The 22,896-nt window shown below is 35.9% G+C and overlaps 1 protein-coding gene across 2 annotated transcripts in view; it reads right to left on the bottom strand.

The window, feature by feature from the left end:
* Positions 1-1,250: 1,250 nt before the first annotated feature.
* The window catches only part of LOC121317260 (probable global transcription activator SNF2L2), a 46,371-nt gene continuing 24,725 nt past the window's right edge, over positions 1,251-22,896 (bottom strand). For both annotated transcript variants that reach the window (XM_041252997.1, XM_041253006.1), the window contains 8 exons: positions 21,948-22,025; positions 20,871-21,089; positions 11,034-11,251; positions 7,791-7,896; positions 6,869-6,970; positions 4,498-4,627; positions 3,448-3,584; positions 1,251-2,813 (listed from right to left, as the gene is read on the bottom strand). In XM_041252997.1, the coding sequence (XP_041108931.1) occupies positions 2,778-2,813; positions 3,448-3,584; positions 4,498-4,627; positions 6,869-6,970; positions 7,791-7,896; positions 11,034-11,251; positions 20,871-21,089; positions 21,948-22,025 (1,026 nt within the window). In that variant the 3' untranslated portion in view covers positions 1,251-2,777. The remainder of the gene's footprint in view (positions 2,814-3,447; positions 3,585-4,497; positions 4,628-6,868; positions 6,971-7,790; positions 7,897-11,033; positions 11,252-20,870; positions 21,090-21,947; positions 22,026-22,896) is intronic.

The raw sequence follows: 22,896 nt of genomic DNA, 5'->3' as shown, positions 1-22,896 counted from the left end.
GATTACTGTGACACCTAACAATTTCCAGCTGACATCTCTGGCTCTCAGAAGAGGATCAACTTACAATTTATCCCTTTCTTCTGAGGTTTACTACTATCTAAACAGCAAGTAACTTCAAAGAATATGGCCAACTAGGAAGAATATCTGTGTATTCTTCTTCAGAAGCAGCTTGGTTTTGTTCTGTTAAAATGACTGGAATACAAAAAGAAAATATGTTTTTGATCTCTGGGAAAATGACTATACTCCAACTCTTATGGACAGTGGTCTTATTTAGTAGCCCCTTGTGTTCATTTAGTGCATAGCATCTATGTAATACAGTCAGAGCATATACTTTCTATATATCGCAAATGGGGCTACATTTGAAATTAAGGTTAATGAATGGAAGATTTATCACAAAAACATTCGAAATCAATGTAAAAAATGTGATTATGTTGATGACACATTTAAAGTTAATGAGCCTAAAAAACTCTAGTAAGCAAGACCAGATTAGAAGTTGTGTATGGATGAAAAAATTTATATCATAGTGCAAAGTTCCATTCGTGGTTGCTCTCTTACTGTATTTCTGTGCACCCAATCTGATTGCAATCAGCTCAAGGAATACCCTCCCATTTGTATCGGCCAGAAGGGACCTCCTGAAGTACCAACCAGCACGATCAATTGCAACGATTCAATAGGCTGATTACAACTTTCTCAGCCCTGCCGGTAAAACAAAATGCACTTTAAACTATAAATGTTCCTGTTTATGAGATGCTGGTGGAGGATTGCAGTTGTTTAGGGTGACTAAAAAGATTAATTGAGTTACCTACAGTATACTATTGATCACCCATGCAAATCATTGATAACAACCTTCTGAACACTGTTAGTATATTCTTTATATTTCATATTCAGATTAGAATATAATCATTTCTGTTAAAAATTAGGGCTGTCAAACCGCAGTTTAATCAAATTTTTTTAACTGATAGAATACCAGCAATAACATTTGTCTGATGATTTCCACTTTCATTTTTGGTGGCATATCATTTTTAAAGTTTGCCAACAAGATGTATTTACTTACACTTGTTATATTAAGCTTGGTTTACAACCTTACAGTGTATTTCAATTTCGAAAAGTGTACTTTACATTTTTATTTGTATTGCTGCCTGTGGTTAGAAGGTTCATTTTGAGAAAAAAAAAAGGCATGTTTAGCACGCAGGCTGTACTGCAGACTACTTTCTTCCTTGCAGCTTTTTTCCTAGATATAAAACACAACATTTCTCATCAAAATTATGGAAATTTATTTGCCTTGGGCTATGAGTTACAACCAAAGACATTGTGCAAAGAAAGCAAAGATTAAGTACACTTTAGGGAAGGGTGATAACCAGCATGATCACACATCAGACAAGTTTGAGGAGGGGGGTCACCTTTAACAGTACATCAAACAAGATGCACCATTTTAGACACACACACACGCGGTCACACACACATGCACACGCACACTGGGAGAAAACAAAGAGATAACTGTCATTAGCATTAAAAATCCAGAAACAGAAGCCATTTAAAGCATGTTACTCAGCTCAACAAGCACAAAGCAATTATATGATGAAGGTAAATATATTTTAATCCAAACAAAGTCACATATTTAACCAGTGTATAAAAATATCAATAGCTGCATGGTCAAACTAGAACATACAATCACTAGTGGCCACATTATACTGGCTATACCTTACCCGGCCATGTAACAAGTCTTAATAGACACAGAACAGATTCATATGGTGCTTTTTTTGTACCGTACTCTCATTAAGATAATATTTTGCAGTAAAGTAAACAAAACTAAATTCCAACTGGGTATTTTGGGTTTTGGGTTTAAAGATGTTGATGGTTATGAAACGACTCAGACGGGCTGGGTATACTGTTTCCAAAATGCCGAAATTTTGGGAAAAGCAGATGATACTGTATGCCAATCAAAGGTCATAAGTTTGCTAGACATAGAAAACTGTACCCCCACCCCCCTTTATTTACGTAACAATATTTTTTGCTTATTTAGTGATGTCCATTTACTTGCTAACTTGCATGGCTGGTAACTGTGGTGTAAAGCAGTACTAAAGCTTAATTCAAAAATAAAAACAGGCTGTAGATAACAAAAGGGGTTTACAGAAACTGAAACCAGTTACAGTATAACTAAAAAACATGACCTACAAAAATTGTTATTAATTTCATGAAGCCTGGGTAAAGCTGGATTTATATTTCATGTCAATGTATTCAAAGTCAGACTCACAATAATCTCAGGATAAATTGAAAAGAAACTACTTCTTGAACATACATGACAAACTGCTTTTTTTCCCATAATGACCTCAATGCCACAAGGACACAGCTGTATTTTAGTCAAGTCAATTTTTAACCGATTGGAGTCTCACTCCTGTCTTTGTATAGCTTTATAAAATTATTTTGTTAAACAAGCTTCCATTTGGATTTGCTAATTTAAGCTTAAATTACCAATACATATATTTTTTCTTGCATAAGTCAAGAGTATATACAAGCACAATGTATTATAGTTAGTCAAATGACTTATCATGGGTAAGATGCACAAGGTGCACAATGAAACAGCTTGTCTTGGAGACCAGTTTGGTCTCTAACTATAACAATGGTTTCAACATTAAGATAACAAGGGTTTGGATCGAGCCTACAACTACCTAAGATTAGAGACGGGGTCATGGGGATCATACACATTTGTGTAACAAAAATGAACGAAACAAAGAATAAAGCACATCTGTCGAATCTCAGAACAGCTCTTCCTTTGATCACTCATCGTCACTCCCACTTCCTTCTGATTGGTCCTGGAAGCAGAAAAAACCAAACACATTGAACTCGGTAATGAAAAAAAAAAAAGCCAATCCAGGACCAACATCGTTTTACTGTTATTATAATACATTTGAGAATCAGTCTAGGCTTTTTGTGACATACTTCCAATTCCTATGTCACTATTAACACTATAAGCTGGGGGTGGAATTAAGAGTTTGCAATTGTTCCAAGTGGTTCTGCGTTCTGTTGCTGCATAACGGAGTAATTATAATTTGTCTCTGAGTTGCCTTTACCCTGTTCACCTACAGAATCCTAAATGCTGGGCACTGAACAGCTTTTCTCATTCCATTTAAATCATGTGACCTTTCAACTCTGCCAGTCCCACCTGTTCTACATTAAAAAAGACAGCGAGTAAGTGGGAGTGGCTCAGTTGAAAGGTCAGACTGCAAAAAGCTGTTCAGATCACGGCTCTCAGGATTTTCCCTAGACAAACTTTGTTCAGCATGTTTGTGCTATGATGTAGCAGATGCAGGTAGTTTTGGTTTTCATGAAATAGAGGGTTGTTTTCTCATTTGTAGTATTAAGATGCTTTCACCCATATACTGTGTTTTGTAAAATACATTTCTATGAATGAGTAAAACTGAAGAGAACCCCCCTTCCCAGACATACATTATCGCCTTGCTCTTCCTCGCTCTCATCGTCGCTCACAACTGGTTTTGCTTTTATTCTGCTTTGTCGCTTCTTGCCTTTGTCGTGCCTCTTCTCTTCTTTCTTACCAAGCTTGATTTTTACCTTAACTGTTTTGGCTGAAAACAATAACACAAAAAAAGTATAAGCACACTGAACAAATATTATTTTATGTTAAGGTGCTGTATTTCACTGCCAAATAAGTAAGAAATATGATGAAATAAGAAATATGAAACATTCAAGTTTTAATGTGAGCAGCATCTGAAAAATACACAGGAACCTTTCACTAAAACTTATACCCGCTACTTCATCCTACCCTTCTAAACATTTACCATGGTAAATTAACACATTCTTTTTTTTTTTTTTTTTACCATTCTTTTCCTGTGATTAAACTATACATTTATCATGACTTACCTTGGTTAACCATGCATCTGACAATGCTTTACCATACTCTGTGATTTACCAAAGCTTTTACTATGGTTTACTACTTTTGCTATGCTTTTATACCATGATATACCAAGTAAACATTTATCAGGCCCTATTCTCACCCTCTGGACCTTGTATAGCACCTTCAATATGCTGAGGGTTAACTTTCACCAAACACCAAAATAATATTGGAGGAACAAAAACAATGTCAGACAGGTATTTTATGAAAGAACTGCTAAAAACTAAATCAGTGCAATACATACTGGACAGAGCAGCAACGGATGAGAAGTACAACATGAAATCAGTGGCTTTACTGAATTGACAAAGAACAAAAAACAACAAAGGAAGTTTTGAGACTATTCATTATTTTAGACCAATTAATCCCTAAATAACCTGACCTGACTGGTCCTTTCAGGCAAAACTGAGTATGCATGTGATAATAAACCATGTGGAAGCATGGGCTTGAAACTCTGTTCTTACCAGTGTGAACAGGACGATGAAATGTAATAGCATAGAAGTGAATTGTGTTTAGAAAGTCAGTTGTGATTTTAAGAAGCAAACAGAATCCTGTTAGAGAAGCAACAGTAATGAAGCACCAGGACTTACACTCGGATTCAGATTCCTCATCTTCCTCATCCTCGTCATCAACACTTTCTTCATCACTCTCATCTTCTTTAGCAATCTTCTGCCTGGCACTCTTGAAAACAGACTGAAGAACAATGGAATCCTCATAGATCTGCAGACACAGAAGCAGAGAAGGCATGGAATTGTCAAAGACGGGTAGCAATGTATTTGTGTAAATTCTCAAAATTTGATGTATATCATGGAAATATTTTATATCCCACTATAAAACACAAAATTCTTGCATAAAAACATGTTGACAGGTAGTGGTAGAAAAGCCTGATCACCTCCAAACATTTCAGTTTTCAGAAAATTGTATTTGATTGGTAATATGAATCAAGGACCTCAACAAAATGAAATTGTGGATAATCAAGGACACCCCTCCCTTTTTAACTCGGTTATGTGCTGTACTTAAGCTTGCATGATCTTTCTCAAAGTACATTTAGAATTGCAGACAAACTCTGTTAATGCATTTTCCAAACTATTGTATAAATATTTAGGATGTAATGCAATCCAAAGGCAGTGTGGTTCATAGTCTTCTGAAAGTTAGACCTTTTTAATTGTTCTCTTAAAAATGTATACCACACACACACACACACACACACACACACACACACACACACACGGTCAAAAGTTTTAAAGTTTTAGAACACCCCCATTTTTTATTGAAAATTTAAGCAGTTCAAGTCCAGTGAATAACCCGAAATGGTACAAAGGTAAGTGGTAAACTGCCAGAGGTTAAAAACAAAGTTTAGGTTACCAAAAACTGAAAATAATGTACATTTCAGAGTTATACAAAAAAGCCTTTTTCAGGGAACAAGTAATGGGTTAACAACTTACAGCTGTTCTGCGGCAATGGAAGTAAATTAAGCCTTGAAAGTTGATGCTAACAATTCCTACTGGTGTCCCAACTTTTGTTGATTACTTACAAACCCTCTGTCTGTATTAAAGCAGTGTTGGGACAGACTGTGTTACTACATCCTCTTAAGCATTATTTGGACAGTATTGTACTGCAGGAAGTAGTATATTGCTATCATAATGGCGAGAAAAAGGCAATTAACAAAGGAAGACAGACAGACCATTATAACCCTTAAAAGTGTAGGTCTTTCCTTTAGACTAATTGCAAAGAAAGCCAAGGTATCAATGAGTACAGTTTCCTACACCATCAAAAGGCACTTGGAAACTGGAGGAAACTCTGACAGGATGAGGTCTGGCAGACCCAAAGCCACAACAGAATCAGAAGACAAGTTTCTAAGAGTCAATAGCTTGCGTGATAGGTGGCTCACAGGAAAACAGCTTCAAGCACAGCTTAACACTGGTCGAAGTAAGCAAGTCTCAGTTTCAACTTTGAAGAGAAGACTTCGAGCTGCAGGTTTGACAGGTCGAGTGGCAGTAAGAAAGCCACTGATAAAATGGCAAAATAAGAAAAAGAGGGTTTGCCTGGGCCATGAAGCACCGCCAGTGGACTACTGAAGACTGGAAGAAGGTCCTATGGACTGATGAATCAATTTGAAATCTTTGGTTCATCACGCAGGGTTTTTGTACGCCGTCGAGTAGGCGAAAGGATGGTTCCTCGGTGTGTGACAACAAATGTCAAACATGAAGGAGGAAGCGTGATGGTCTGGGGCTCTTTTGCTGGATCCAGAGTCGGTGACTTGCACAGAGTGAGTGGCACCCTGAACCAAAACGGCTACCACAGCATTTTGCAGAGCCATTCAGTACCCTCTGGTATACACCTAGTTGATCAGGGGTTCATCCTACAGCAAGATAATGACCCAAAACATACCTCCAGGCTATGTCAGAACTACCTTAGAAGAAAAGAACAAGACGGTAGGCTTCAAATCATGGAATGGCCAGCACAGTCTCCAGACTTAAACCCAGTCAAGCTGGTTTGGGATAAACTGGACAGAAGGGTGAAAGCAAAGCAACCTACAAGTGCAACACATTTGTGGGAACTTCTGCAACAGTGTTGAGAAGAACTTTCCGAACAATATTTGATTTCCATTGTAGAAAGAACGCCATGAGTGTGTTCGGCTGTTATATCTGCAAAAGGTGGCTACTTTGAGTCTAAAATTTAGATTAAATTTTGTTAAACAAAACTATTCCATGATTTCTTTTTTAATCTCCAATTGTTTATTTGTTCTATGCTTTAATTTCAGAGTACTTTGAGACATTAAACTGCGTAAATTAAAAAAAAAAAAAAAAACCTGGAAAAATGGACGTGTTCTAAAACTTTTGACCGGTTGTCTGTGTGTGTGTGTGTGTATATAAAATCATATGTTGTAATTGACTAATATTTAACCAAAATTCCCCCAAAACACTGCAATTACAGTACTTGCCACAAGAGGGCACAAACCTGTGATCCCTCCAAATTGAAAGTCTGAGCATTGTGACACAGAAGCATGATATCCTTCTCCAGGTCCCCTACACTCCGGTATTTGTGGTTACGAACTCTTTCCTAAAAAGATAAAAACATCAAAAATGCATTATTTCAGACCCTTTAGTTAATAATGCATACAGTCTCAATATATCTTTTCACATATAAGTAGGCTTATGGTAGTATAAACAATATCAAAACGACAACAAAATATTTGTGTTCATATACAGATAATACACAGAAAAACAAAGTCTGTAGCTGTTTTAAGTGAGAGGTTAAGTTCAATACCACTGACACATTTTCCCTGGTGTATTCATTTAATGTAACGTTAGGTTGTTATCATAACCCCGGTTATCTGAAATAGAAACGTAACCATTACCTAATGGATATTTATCCTAATAAATTAAATTAAAACTAATATGAAATCTAAATTTCAAATGATTTCTGATATGACAGGAAGTATTAACATTATGGACATGCCCACAGGGTTGCATTTACGTCAAATACCTCATTTCCATAGTCAAGCCAACTCAAGTACACAACCCAAAACCACAAGACAGTGCAGTGTATTTTCTGGAAAAGTATACATTGCTGTGTTTGGTGATAGCAACGTTACAATGTCAATAACGATGATACAGTAATATGGTTATCTGTTTACTATCTGGCCACCTCTCGTGATAACATGAGTGAGCTTTGTCCAGCTCACGTAATAACTCGAGAAACTCAGGAAACCCAAGTTTTGGAGAATTCAGGATAACCTGGGAGCACTTGAGCGCACTTGAGGAGTTTTCATAATACTGAATATATAAAGTTGGATCAGTTAATTACAATAACAGAAATACAGAAAAAAAGTATAAGTATCATGTGTCACAGTATTTCGGAGTTATACCCGAGCTCTTACCTTTATCTTTTTGAAGTCTACAGGTTTTCTGATCAACTCGTAATACTCTGGGAGTTCTTTTCTAGATGGCAGCTGGTAGAAAACGTCGCTTAGTTGGCGACTCGCTCTGAAAACACAACAAATGTGTGTATTTGTAATTCATGGCTGTAATAAACATTGCATGTGTGTGTTACCATGTTTTTAACCTTTTTAATGGTTTACCATGCATGTCTGTATGTTACCTTGCTTACCTGTGCTTTACCACGATTTTACTGTTTTATTATGGTGGTAATATTGTAGTTTAGGAATAAGATGTAAGTGATTATATACATGACTCGTAAGAATTTTGTGATTATGAATCATGAAATACTTCGTCAAATTATAATAACAAGTTTACGCTAGTCAGCACTCATCTATCTGACCCTATAGCTTTTTTACTTCAGTAACGGTTAAACGCGTGTGACGCATATCTGATTATTTAATTTTAGCCCGTTCCAACCAATTGTACCTTTTTTGTGTAACCTGCAAAACGGATAATATCAAAAATACAATCTGAAGGTACCGTGTTTTAAAATAAGTAGGCTTCCGTTTAGATGTACTATATTGGTTTTGTTGATACTGTACTACATTTTTAACAGAAGTATTATAATTCAGAACGATATGATTCTGAAAATATCACTTGCCAAAACTAAAGAGACGACACGTTAACTGCAAAACAGTACACACTTTTAAATCCAGTACATATTGCAGTGGTATGTAAAATTTACCATTAAAGACCTAACAGCAAAATGAAATCTAAATGTTATCTATGCACAAAACTGCGTAAAATGCAAGGCAATGCAATTTAGTAAAACCAAAACCCGAAAAAAAAACACAAGAATTAAAACAGTATCCAAAGCCAGTATTCAAAATTACAGAATATAGTGCTGTTTACGCACAATATTGGCATTTCAGTGTCGGCAATTTGGCGGCTTACCCCCATTTACACAGAAGGCGGCTATTCTCTCGTTAACATAATTAGCTAGTGTTCAGCACCGTGATCAAAACAATGATGCCTTTGGAAACTGTCGTGGTATGGGTGATATTTTTCACTATACTTTCTAAATATCACAATAGACTAATGAAAAGACTAGAAGATATACAGAGAGAATTTAGCCATCACTTGCTTTTTATTACGCACAACATCGCATGTCATTAACTTTTCTTCTATTGTGGAATACACATTAGCATTTTGCACAGTTCCATCAAGTTGTGCATTTATCTCTTGTTTTGCTCTGGTACGAAGTACTTTGAAGCCAAGTTACATAGGAAGTTTGAGATATGCCATGTAAACACAGCACAAAGACAACTAAGACATCTCATCTACAGCTGTTTTTGAAGATAATTATCTACTGAACTTGTAATTCAATAAGTGATTCGAATCAATATGTAATATTGGATTGTTTTTGTGTTGAAAACGGACGAGCTGCCTGAGTTTGACGATGACGGTACATTATTTGTTTGCACTGACTGTAATTAATGTATTGCTTTATCATCATAGAGTTATTTTTTTCTATTGACTGTTTTTTTCTTCTGTTGAATATATACTTGTTCTTTATTTTTTCCTTGGCGTGGTCGTAACATGTAGGCTACGTTATTCTGCTTTACGTAAAATAGCTTGTTTTCATACTTGTTTTTACTATTTGTGGTTGTATTGAAATTTTCTATAATGTTTGCATATAATAATATAGTAATATGATTAGTGTTTTTATTATTTATTTTACAGTGTATGCTGAAAATAAAAAGAATGTGCTTTTCATGCTAGTAAATGTAAAAAATACTTTATATATTTTTATTAATAATTTTTCATTTTTTATGGGGGGGCGTGGCTTATATATTTATTTTTTTATATTCCACTAGTTAACAAATTATATCATTGGAAACAGCTACTTAAGACCTTTCTATTAATACACTGGGTTTAAAATTCTGATTTAAGGTTACCGAACAACAAGCAATAAAACACAACATGTTCATGTGCATGTCCAAATGTAGGAATTCTGATTAGATGGCGAAGACTTAAGATTTAATATAGATATTACAAAACCATAAATAAGTGCTACACATTTATTTAAAATAATACTAATAAAAATAAAACGCTGGTAGTAATGTTACTCACAACTTACAATACCAGAACCACAGTTTGTCTTTTTAATTTTTTTGCCTAATATTCGGAATGTAGTGTACAATTAAATTGTTCAAAACTGTCACAAAACTGTCACAGACTTTTTAAAAATATACAAGGTTTTTTTTTTTTGGTTTTGTTTTGTTTTGTTTTTAAATTGTACTGATACAGTTCTACAAATAAAAATACTGAGCATCAGTGTGATTCGTAATTTTACTGGATGCAGAGCTCCAGAAAAAAGATGGTGGGAGGACGTTATACACTATACAGAGAATTGTGGTGCTTGAAGTTCCGCGCTGGAGATGACCTTGAGAGATGGTTCAGTGGAGGAATACAGTGTGGCTGCATTTTAATCGGCATTTCCACGACACGTCAAATTGCTTCAGTGTAAACATGCCTCAAAGCTGTTTAATGATTAACTGTTACATTACCCTAGCTTGTGTTGGCTTTGTTTTGGCTGCATTTTTGTCAGGCCTCAAAGCTGTTTAATGATTAACTGTTACATTACCCTAGCTTGCCTTGTTGGCTTTGTTTTGGCTGCATTTTTGTCAGGTGAAACTGGAGGAAGCGCTGTGTAACTGCACAATAAAGACAGACTGATTTGGCATTAGACAGAATTAAAAAAAAAAAAAAAAAAAAAAACGGGCTGTGACAGATATTCAGATAAATAGTAATATTGAAGAGATGGGCTTTGATGTGCAAGTGCATTAATTTGTTGCATATATATATATATATATATATAAATGGGGATTGATTATAATCTTAATACAAGGGCGGTAAATGTGACTGACGTATATCATGGGTAACGGATATCCGAATGCTGACTAAGTGTACTGTCATTCAGGGTAATTTTTCTTAATTTGTTAATATTGCATATAAGCACCTATAACAGATCCCCAAACTAAAGTATTACCACTACCAAAAAACAAAGCACACTAAAAATTGTATATGTTGGTTTTGAAAAAAAATTGGCAACTGTTGGTAGAGAACAATTTATGTTCATAATCACATTTATCTTCATAATCATATTCCCCTGTGTTTGTGTTAACTGCACCAAATACCAACAAAATCTGAAATGTATCAAGTTTTTATTATAAGCTTACCCATCCTTGTAATTTATTACAGTATCAACAATGGCATTCATCTGTTTCGTCAGTTTAGGTGGGTTTGGAGACAGCTTTTCTGCTGGAGGTCTACCTCGCCTCTTCTTCAGTTTTTCTCCTTCCTCCTTTCCAGGATCTTTATCAACATGTCGTCTACGCTTGCGTTTCTTAAGCCGGATTTCCTCTTCCATTTCCTCCAAGTTCCCGTCCTCCACTGCCTATCAAAACACAGCAGAAATACATTTAGTCTTCTGTACTTGAAGATTTACAGAATACATTGTTTCTCTCTAAAACGACAACAACCAAAAAAGGTGGAAAAGGAACCGATATTTATAAAATATATCCTGGCAGATTTACTGAAATGAAACATACCTACAGTACTGAAATTTTTCTTAATGGCAGTGCCACTTCCTCCAACCTTTTTTTACAAATAGTACATTTTTATCTATATACTGTATGCAGCTACGCTCGTATTATATTTAGCTAGGCTTTCCAGCATCGCGCAGCTATCACCATTTTCCCAATATATGGGACACAAAAAAAACACAATTTTTATTTTTTTTGTATTTAATATAATTAATTATAATTCTCTGGAGTGTGATACAGTAGGTGAAGTAACTTGTGCTTGTTGTTAGGCAGCCAATCAAAGGCAATAGAGTGCTATGTCAATTTCTTGTAAAGGTAACACTTTTTCCCCTCTCCTCACACACCTGATGTACAGTACAGTACAAACAAATGTAATGCAGCTATACATTTTCCAATAGGTGGGAAAAAGATCACAAAAAACAACAGTACTGAACCAGCACATACTTATTGTGACTTATTAAATTTTATATTTTTAATTTAAAAAAAAAGAACACATAAGAACATGATATATTAATTAATAGTACATTTGCTTTGCTTTACTTACTTTTCTTGACCACACTTCTCATGTATAAGCAATACATTTGATAATTACATTTGAAAGAATACAATGCTGTTGAATTTTACCACTAAACATGCACTTGTTAGATGAATACTTAAGGTAGCTAATTTTGTTAAAAACACAATTTAGCGAAGATAATTCTATTGGTCTATCTGCTAGTTATCGCCTGATAAGAATGCCTTCTGTGAAATGCAATGTTTGTGTACAGTAAGTTACAGTAACAGTCAATTATTTTAAATCATGTTCAGTAAACTACAAGCTGGTTTAAAAAGCCCTTGGTTGTAATGTAGCAGAACTTCGTTGCTCTAATCTATAGATACTGAAGGATTTAACTTAAGGTTTTTGTTTGAATAGTTTTTAAATGTGCTGTAAACATGCACATTAGTTCTAATGTTCAGAAACTAAGAAACATGTCAGTACTTACAGTTACTATGTTCTTAGAAAAGAAGCCAAGAGCTATCTATGATCCCAGCAGCTCAAGTTTTCAGCTTACAAATCTAAATACTGTCACACAGTTCAGTGTAGGCTGCATTTAAAAACCTGTGCTTCTCTGGTTACTTTTTGCAACAAAGGCCATGATGTCATACCTAGACAGCACCAATAGGAATGATCTGATGTTATTGGAAGCAGACATCCTTTCAATCACAATATTAAGCAGAACTTCCAAATACTTTGATCAGCGAACTGCTGAAATGAAACAGGACCCTCCACATGCAATGCCCTCCGTTTAGTCTGCTGTCAGTTAAGGGTGAAATACATACAATATAGTGGCAGCGTTGTAGCAGTCAGGAAACATGTATGACAGATTTCGTCACTATTTTTAATGGGATGAGGCCAAGGGATTGTAACAGAATTGCAAATTACTTTCAGGCTTGATTTGCTAGCTGTTCGTGACATTTATAATACTGTGCAGATTGAGATATACGCAGTGCATATATTAGAATGGAATTCATTCAAACCGCTCCAATTTACACCTTTCCGACCCCCAACCCCTCCCCATTCCTTGCACTTTCTGGCAACATACGGCAATGCCCACAATCTGTTTCTGAAAATGCCACCTGAAGATGCCAAGTCACAGCAGCATTTAAATAAGCTGGACCAATAAATGATGCATCCCTGACATTACGTTATATAAAAAAAAGTTGCATCAACCTGTTGCAAGTCAGTTTCAGCTAAAATGGGTAAGCAGGCACAACCAACTTCGATAGAGGGCAGACGGTATGTGTGAGGTTGCCAGATTCTCCTTTGTCCACATGGAACGGTCTTAACTTCCTACCCAAGAAGAATCTCACAAGGCAGATATGGGTCTTCACTTTCAATTTTTCATAACTTTTCTGAAGTCTCTTGAAAATCAGCCCAATACCTGAAACAACTCAGTCTGACTTTTAATTCTTGTTCACCTGCAAGGTTCTGTTTTACGCGTCACAAATGAAAAAGGTTTTATGCTTACATAATTTGCAAATGGATGTATTTTGGTGACACAATTTTTTTAATTATGTTTCAATATTTTTGACATGCCTCTTGGCCAATCAGAGGGCTCGGTTTTCCCACGCAATGCTATACGTGCAGATTGGAAAGAATCACATACAGTAAGTAGTGTGCCTGCTCTATAGTGTTCAAAGTTACCATAACTAAAAACAGAAAAAAAAAAACTAGTGTGCTACTGTACATCTTTAAAACTGCAGGAAGCAAACTAGTGTCATTAACTTGTTTACATTTTTAACCATTCCAAGTATTTTTTCCTCATTCTTCAGTTACAATAAGGTGATGTTTCATTCCATTCATATTAAAATAAAAACAATATTTATTTGTGTCTAATATCTACAGTTTGTATCTTAGACCAAAACAGGGGTAATGGATGTAGGGTTTAGCAAAACTGCAATGGCCTTGTTTACATGCAGGTTTAATTCCTTTTTTAATGAGAAAAACGAATATTTGGGTGGGGAATTCAAATACAAGCATAAAACTTAGCTTAGCTAACGTAGCCAAGCTTAAGTTTTGTTTACATCCATCTTATAACTTTCTGATAACATAACATCCCCTACTACTTAGCAAGCTTCGTCCTCTGTTCCTTTAAACTAAAGGATACAATTTACAATACGTGTTTTGTTTTGAGGTCTTGTAACATTAGTTTAATCCTACTGTATGAAATAGATAAAATACCAGTTTTCAGAACGTTTAAGAATCTGCACAGAACAGCTATCTTGTTAGACAGCTAACTAAATCAAAACAGCCTAACTATGTTCAGCAGTTGATTACATTTTTTATTCTTTTTAAAAAAAAAGCAGCTTTACCTGTTCTGAACCTAATTATGTATAATATTACTTTACATGATAAAATTATTTTATTATGGAATAGTTTTGTGCATTATTCTAAAACTTGGAGGTCAGCACATCACTACAGCAGAAGAAAACGGCATTTAATTATAAAAAAAAGGGCAAAGTAAGACAAAAGAAAACATCTGACATGAAACTGTATTTTACTGTAAAGAGATGATTGGACATGGATTTGGTTAGCTTTAATTCAAATACTAAAAAGATTAAGAACCACAAATGAAAAGAGTAAATAGAAAGTATGCCAACTGTTTATACCATTAAAAAGAAAAAAAGAATTCTAAAAATTCCATACAATTCTGCTGCCCATTGTATACGAAACAAGAGACCAAATACTTGTTCCTTAACTTCAGTTCCAAAGCAAAAAGTACCATCCGTTAGGTAAAAAGCAGACTTGTTTAAACCTTCAATGAAAATGTAATTTTAATTAGTCCTTTGTGTAATCCTTTTCTCAGCGCTTTTCTCTTGCATCTCATTCCACTTTCACATGGAGGTATTCACATTGTTAACCTTTCCATCTCCTGTCTGTAGACAAGATTAGCTTTTTCTTTTCAATTTTAGCAACAAATACTGCAAACACTGATGATCATGTAAATAAAGACAATTACATCAAGGCCCGATTACACATGATGATTTACAGGGAAAGCAGCATAAAGAAAATACACCAAGTAGCAGCAAGCATCTCAGCTTCATTAAAAAAAAAAAAAAAAAAATCACTGGTGTGGGTTTAGCTCCACAGTCTGCGTTCTATTGATGTTAGAATCCGGTGTACAAACACAAATGCAGGTCCTCGGGGACTCTATGGAACAAGGCCTAATAATGAACAGCAAATCTCCATCACAATCCTTTAGTATGCAGATAACCATTTGTAAAAGAATACAAGATTAGTGAGTACAAGAATAACAATCTTCTCCATTAACATTCATTCGACTGTGATAGGTTTCTTGCTAAATGCTGCTGTAAAAAGCCACACAGAGATGTGGATTTTTTCTGCTTAAATCCAGAGGACAGTAAATCCTGTAAAACAACAACTGCAGCACGCATACTGTCATGATTCATGCTGAATACTGTTCACAAGCACGACGCTGCCTATGCTGTCTGTGATCTGTTGCACACCTACACATGCCTGTGAGGTAGCCCTGCTGAATCTTCCAGATGACAATAAAGGATATTTACCTTACTGCAATCAGCAGGCCGGCTATCAGAAATCACAGTTAGAGGGGATAAAATTAACAATCCGGCAAAGCAGCGTGCAGCTAGTCTCTTCATCAGCTGATCAGTAAAGACAGAGAGCTGTGGGAATGCTGTTTTCATATACAAGTCATTTTATTTTTCTTTCTGAAAAGGTTATACTGAATGGACTGTGGTCTCCTATTCTGCTGGTTCATTCTTCCCACTGCAAGGCCTGAAGCCTTCCTCCTTCTGCTTGTTTTAATATTGACTACTACTTATCAGATTTTTTTGTGCTGTTTAAGCTATCAGATCCAGATTTTTTTTTTTTGTACTTGGCCTCATTTTGGATGTTGATTGCAGAATAAGAATGACCACTGAACCTACATGTACTTTAAGTATGATGCCTGAGCAGAGTTTATCAGGATCAAATATTTGACTGTTGAACCTGTCAATATTTAACTTTATAGTTGCAAGAAGATTTTATCTACAGCATTTCTTGTAATGTTTTTTAATGCATGCTGATATATTTTGTGAGCTAGGGACAAAAGAAATAAAATTACTAACTTGTTGGATCACAAAATGTCATGCCCTGTATTTTTTCAATAGATGTGGCTGATCATTTGAAATATGTAAGGAAAAGCACAAGTTTTTCTTTAACAAACACACTGGGCAGATTTAATTTGGGGCTTGATAGGAAAATTGTGATAAAACAACATTTTGAGAAAACACGTTACTAGTAACTTATTTACTATTTGTTTTTAAATAACTCAAATTTCCTTTCAAGGCATATAGATCTTCTAACAGCTAACGAAGGGCGGGTGGCAACAGAAGGTGCCGGTGTAGTAGTGTAGTTATGTTTTATTATATCAGACTGCAAGGCACACAGTTCCTTTATGACAAATGGAACTGCCAATTAGGAGTGCAAAACAATGACTTAGACCAATACCATCACTTTCAGTGTAACTCTTTGTACTGTTAGTAATGAGTTTGTTCCATTATACACTCCGATGAATAGCGTGCACCATGTAGCCACCCCAGTATTGTTTTTTGTATATTCACATAGCAACAAGACGTAATACAATACAGTACACTCATTTACACTGTCACAAAAAAGCAGATGCGTCTACATCAGTTGCATAATAAATCTTAAGTTTTGCTACTGAAACAGCGAGTTCAAATTACACTGCTGCAAGTCTCTTTCAAATGAACAGCAGTGATTTGATTTACATTACCCGTAACAGTGGCTCCACTACAAGGCAGCGGACTTAAAAGAAATTCAAATAAATATGGCTTTACTGTAAGTTAACTATTTAAAATCACACAAATAATGCTAAAACAACAGTCTTACTCTCTGTAACTGATGACAGCAGTTCTACTGCAGTCATATTTATTACCTATTATAAAATAGGTTGGATAAATTAAGTGTTGTGATTGGTTGAACAAGATCACATGACTGTGCGGTAACAACTGTCTTACCCCACAGTTATGACATCACAGATCAACTTACTTACCTGATCTATTAATATTACTATACCTTAATAGTAACAATTATCTAAACAGTGCTTCTGCCAACATACAACTGAAAAAGCATTTAAAATCACTCCATTTTTTTTTTTTTTTTCCATCTGTTACTAAGAATTACAGAAAAATAGGCAAATACACTGTGGTATTAATTTAGTCAGTGAACAGAACAAAGAAAACTCAGAGGCAAGCAGTAGCAGTAACACTATTCAAAAGCCATCTGAGAAATCACCATGCAAGTCTCACTCAGCATGTAATATACTGTATATGCAGCAGCTGCATCTACTTATTAAACTAAATAGCGCCTTATAAAACTGACAAGCGAGTATGCAATATTTAAACTCGACACAACAGATACATTTCACCACTACCCTCCGATTTCAGAGACATATTTAAAACAAAATTAAAATCTCTCCTGCTCTCTGCTGACTCAAGCATTGGGCTTTTAAACAGGGTTGGGTTCCGTATGCAGTTGTGCTCACTGTGGACGGGAAGGACTGCAGCACTGCGCAAACTGACATGGAAGTCGTTTAGTCCACATATCATCTAATGCTGGTTTACAATCTAGGGAAATTATGCCAGTTACCAGGTGTGAAAACAGCCTCAGAAATTATTGGTCAGCTTCTCTTGAAGACAGCAAAGCCTTAAGTCAGATAACCTACAAAAAAAACCACACAACACTCGGAATCCCCTCCCCAGAGTGCCAGTGCAGTGCAGTGCAGTGCAGTGTTTGGCTGTTCCATGAATCCTCCCTCAGATGTGGGAAATCAGTCTGCTTTCAATTCACAAATTTCATTTCACCTCAAAAAGTTTTACTATAAATGGCAATGTTCAATGTAATGTCTATGGCAAATTAAAAAAAAAGTACAAAATACATGTGTGATGAGTCAAAGGGATTTCGGTCTGTGATTCAGCCTCCCGACAGTAGATGGCATCAAACCAACTCGGGACTTCCCTTACCAAGATCTCGTGACCATGGCAAAAGTCATCTTTTGAGGGGCGGCACCTTGGTGAGGGGCGGAAGTACGAGTATGTAAATTCCAGCCACTGAAGTCAAGTGAAGGATAAGGACACTTGTCAGTTGGGGATTGGTGTTCCGCTGACTACAGAGGTGGGACATTACATACTAAAGGGAACGTACTACTGTGTTCGGGGTTGGTCCGAAAGTAAAATAGGAGGAGTAACGGGTGGAGGGAGAGACTAGGTTGGTGCAGCGGGATTTTTTTAAAAAAACACTAACATTTCTTTTGTCTTTTTTTGTTTGTTTGTTTATGTATGGTTCGCCACGAAGACGATTAAAGACAAGTTATCACGGTCTGTTTTGGATTTCACCCCTGCACTCCTTCCCTCACACCATTTTGTTTTCTTTTGTTATTTAATTATTTTGTTGTATATAGATAATAAAAATAAATCATTTTATTTCTGTACACATAAATTACTGTCTGGACATTCCATTTAATACACTCTCGCCTCACAACATGTTACAATCAAACAGTCTTCAGGGAATATTTTTTCTTAGTGGAAGGATACATAATATGTCTTACTTTTTTCCATAAAAAAGCTAGTTTGTGTAATTTCTTTCAAAAAAAAAAAAAAACACGTAGCCATTACATAAGCGAAATAACCTACTCCAGGGCGTGCAGTAAGAATTGTCTTTCCCGCACTCCCTGTCGTGGGTTATTTCTAACCTGTCTACCAAGGAAGTGTCAGCATCTCTGCCACACTTTTCTTCTCAATTATGTTTTAGTATTGTGCACACCTGCATGGGCTACACAGGCAGGAAAAGAAAGTTTATTCCACAACCAGTGAATCATATGCAGATATTTCAAATACAATGGAAATATATGGGTTGTTTTGGAAGGGTTAAAAACTAACGCTCGCCCGCTCGCCTGAGGCAAATTAAAACTAATGAGAACTAGTTGATGTCTGTGTCTCTGTAGTCCTGTGGGCGAGTGCTTAAAAAAAAGTGTACAGATATACTCTCACGTTCACAGGCTTGCGTTTGAAAATTGCAGGAAAAGTAAATTTTCTACCGAGGTGTAGCAGTGGTGAACAAACATTCATAATGCTTACACTCACTCAGAACAGAAACCTCCCTTCATCTTCCCTTGTCATGCTGAATTTTGCATTATTTTGAGCTATGCGAATGCATCAGTGTTTTGTTTAATTTTGTTTGTGCGATTACTTACACTATTCATTTATTCATCGCTGTGGTTTAACTGAACTTTCAGTAGAAACAAAATGTACTTTTTAGACATTAAAACAGTATAAAAATTGCCATTTCCAATTAGGTACTTATTTTCGGAAAAAGCCCAGTTACATGAACACAACATTCTTATTTGGTAGACCTATCTTTAATCACTGTAAAATATTTCAGTATTTATTATTTAGTAAAGTATTTAAAACTATACAAATTTAAGGGATGATTGCTTAACTAGGTGTTATTAGTACTGTATTTGTATTACAAGACTGAGTGTAAAATATTCATATAACAATTTAATATGGTCAGTTTCAAAATAACGTAATGCAAGGAAATGGCTATTCACTTGAGCTATTTGGTGTTTTATGTCTAAAAAGTAGATTTAGTTTAAAAGTTTAATTTAAACCATGCATCTCTGAAGTAAGTGTAAAGTAATTTTACAAAAAAATGGAGATTTATACTGGGTTGCAACGCCCCCCCACAAACCCCAACCCCAACTCAAAAGACAAAAAAGACAATGCTTTGCAAACACAAGGAATAAGACAAAGAAAAGAGGCAGCACACTTTTCAAGTAACCTGACTTTTACAATTTGCCTGGCTGCATTAAGTCTACATCTTCAGCAAATAAGATTTGCAAGGTTTGTGTCCAGTATGACAACAGCCAGAGTGGCACATTTGTGACTTAGTCGTCTACCTTTAAGAGAGTCGATTTTAAAGTGCATGAAAAATCAAGTAATCATAATTGTGTGAAACTAATGAAGACTATCAAACAAGGCACTTAAAAGCGTAACAATTACTACACACCATAAACACCTCTGTGACTTTAAAGCTGAAAGTGCTTTTGAGAACAACTCACGTCCCTTTCAAAGCATGCACGGCTGTTTTCTGATTTTGAAAGGATGTGTGACCTGGATAAGGATTAAACCTTTGCATTCTTAGGTCAGACCAGGTTTTTTCCCTTTCCAGTCCGATGTCGAACCCTGTCCGACATCATCAAAAAGATCACTTCTGGTCAGAGTCGAGGGTGCAACAGGTCGGAATTACATCATCCACACTTGCAACGTGTGTCTTTTTTGAAAAGTGCAGCCTTTTGCACACTGACATGAAACAGCAGGGGGTACTTCTCTCAGGAGAGGAGCATGAGCATGCGCACTTTGTAAGGTGAAGACACTATGGTGTAATGATGATATCATCAAGCACATCATCTGAAAATACTACTTTCTTAGTGCTTGCGGTGGACACTGATGAAGAGGATTAGAAAAACCTTTGGAAAGGTAAGCAACACATATTTTATCTTATTTTATGTAATGCATTGTATAACACAGTGAATATTTCATCACTGTATTTAATGCTATGACCGAGTTAAATAAACCCAGTAAATGTAGCCCAAGAGTGGAACAACAGAATAAAAAATACACAAAGGATAAAAGAAATTCCTCAGCAAACCAAAAGTCATCTGTAACTGTTCTGCCATACCTAATATATTGATTACAATTCCAGAGATATTTTTAATCATGCATTCTGAAAAAAAATCATAAAAACTGCACATTTTGGCTTCTATGGGAATTATGAGTCTAAAGGGGATGTAGCAACCAAAGCAAGAGCTCAAACATAATTTCACCAATTCATTACATTTCTTAAAAAAAGCATACTTCAACTAACAAAAAGAGATTTGTAACAAATACCCTTAGCCACTGCTTCTCAGTGAGTGCATCGCTGTAATCCACATCTCTGCGGCCACGAGAGCCCCTCCCAAATAGCTTATCTTCTTCCTCTTCACATGTCAGTCTCTCCACCTCCGCGTCATCCTTAATAATCCAAGATGGCAGCTCATCCTCCTCCATCAGACGGGGCTTTCTCTTGTGACTACGTGCCTCTTCACGACGACGATCCAGATCCATTCGCTGAAAAACAAAAATGAACTAAATAAATTAGTGTGTGACATATGTACTTATGTAAAGATAGATGACATACAGGCATCTCCTTATATTTTCTAATTCTTGTACTTCCAATCTCTTGCTAAAGAATGGCCTCTCCAAGTTCCATCACAATTGGATAGGCAGATCTCTAGACAGACTGTATGTATAACTCCAAAGTGTGACTTACCTAGAGCTGAAGCTGGTGAGTCAGACAGGATATACATCCCCAAGATGGATAATAGGTTAACTGCTCCTCCTTAGTTTTATGATATTATTGTTGTTGCTAATTTGACCCTTGTAATACTGAAAACAGATCTAATGCAAAAGCTCAATATTCTGGAACGTGATATGTGCAACCTCTCTCATCAGTTGGTTCTTGATAAGTATTACTTCACTTATCCTAGTGGTCTTTTACTTTTCATGTAACTTTATAAACAACAGTCTTCCTGTCAGAGACAGGCTAGATCCCCCAGTGAGTCCATTAATGCCAGGGCCCTCTCAAAAGTTTTTGTTGATGACTATTTGTTTATTTAGCAGACGCCTTTTTCCGAGGCGACTTACAGTGGCTACATGATGCCAGTCAGGAGCTTACAGTGATCTTACATCCCAGAGGACAATTACCAACCTTGACACTAAGGGGATTGGTGCTTCAGCCTGCCATTATCGTGGTCTGGGAATCTACCAAGTTTGATCAGCCTTTCAGGTTTGAAATAACAGTGTCTTGAAGCAGTGTTAATAAAAAGCGCTCCCTATGCTTAAATGTTTCTGTCTGTGTTAAATAGACCAACAATATCTGCAGCATAACAACTGTGTTAATCAGATGTAAAGTTATCAATTTCTTACCATGAAGAGGTCAAACTCTTCCTCATTTCGAGCAATCATCTGATTGAGGGTCTCCTCATCGGGAACCTCATCTTCTTCCTAACAGGTTACAACAGTAGAATCAAAGGTCAAGGTCAGCAAGAATTTAAAATACACAGCAGGCTACAATTAAGTTTCACAAATCAAATCATTAGCTTGAAGCAACTCTGACTAGTGTTGGGACGATTATCGAAAATTCGTATAGAATTACAATAGAATGTGCTGGGACGAACATGGGATTTTCATGTTCGGATATTCACGCAGAATTTAACATTCGTTTGGACATTCATTTGTTTTTTTAAAAAGTAATAAAAGTCATTATATTGTTCAGAATGCATACAGCATAGCAGCAGGGGCGTTGCCCCTGTGTGGGTGTGGGTCTTTATTTTACAGCAAGTGGTAACACTATCTATCACTTTAAAGTAAAAAAAAAATATCCCAGGAGTAAAGAATGTGTTGTGTAGGCCTTACTCTACCCCATTGAATTAACTACAAAACAAAGGATGCCCACATTTTATTTATTTTTTACTTTTATTTCATTCCTTGCCATTGCTGTTTCTTCCCAGTAAACAGTGGCCATAAACACGCTTTCATAAAGTAATAACATGAGGTTTACTTGTGTCTTTTTGTAGATGAACAGGAAAACAAAAACTAAAATGTAACTTTAAAACAAAACAAACACGGAAATGGAGTTGTAAAATTAAGGGGAAAAAAAAAACTCACCATTTTGATTCTCATTTATTACATTCCACACAACAAAGTTGCAACAATAAAATATACTATATAAAGATAACTACACAACATTTCCTGCAAGTTGGGTACTGTTGAAGCGAGGCATTTCAGAATGACGAGTTTGCCTTTTTTTTTTTTTGTCTCATGAGATTCTAATCCAGCACTTTTTTGATCCAGGTGGCTTTCAACAGAGATCACT

This window comes from Polyodon spathula, chromosome 1 (genome assembly GCF_017654505.1).
Source record: "Polyodon spathula isolate WHYD16114869_AA chromosome 1, ASM1765450v1, whole genome shotgun sequence".
Taxonomy (NCBI): Eukaryota; Metazoa; Chordata; class Actinopteri; order Acipenseriformes; family Polyodontidae; genus Polyodon; species Polyodon spathula.
This window is presented reverse-complemented; position numbering and strand designations above follow the sequence as displayed.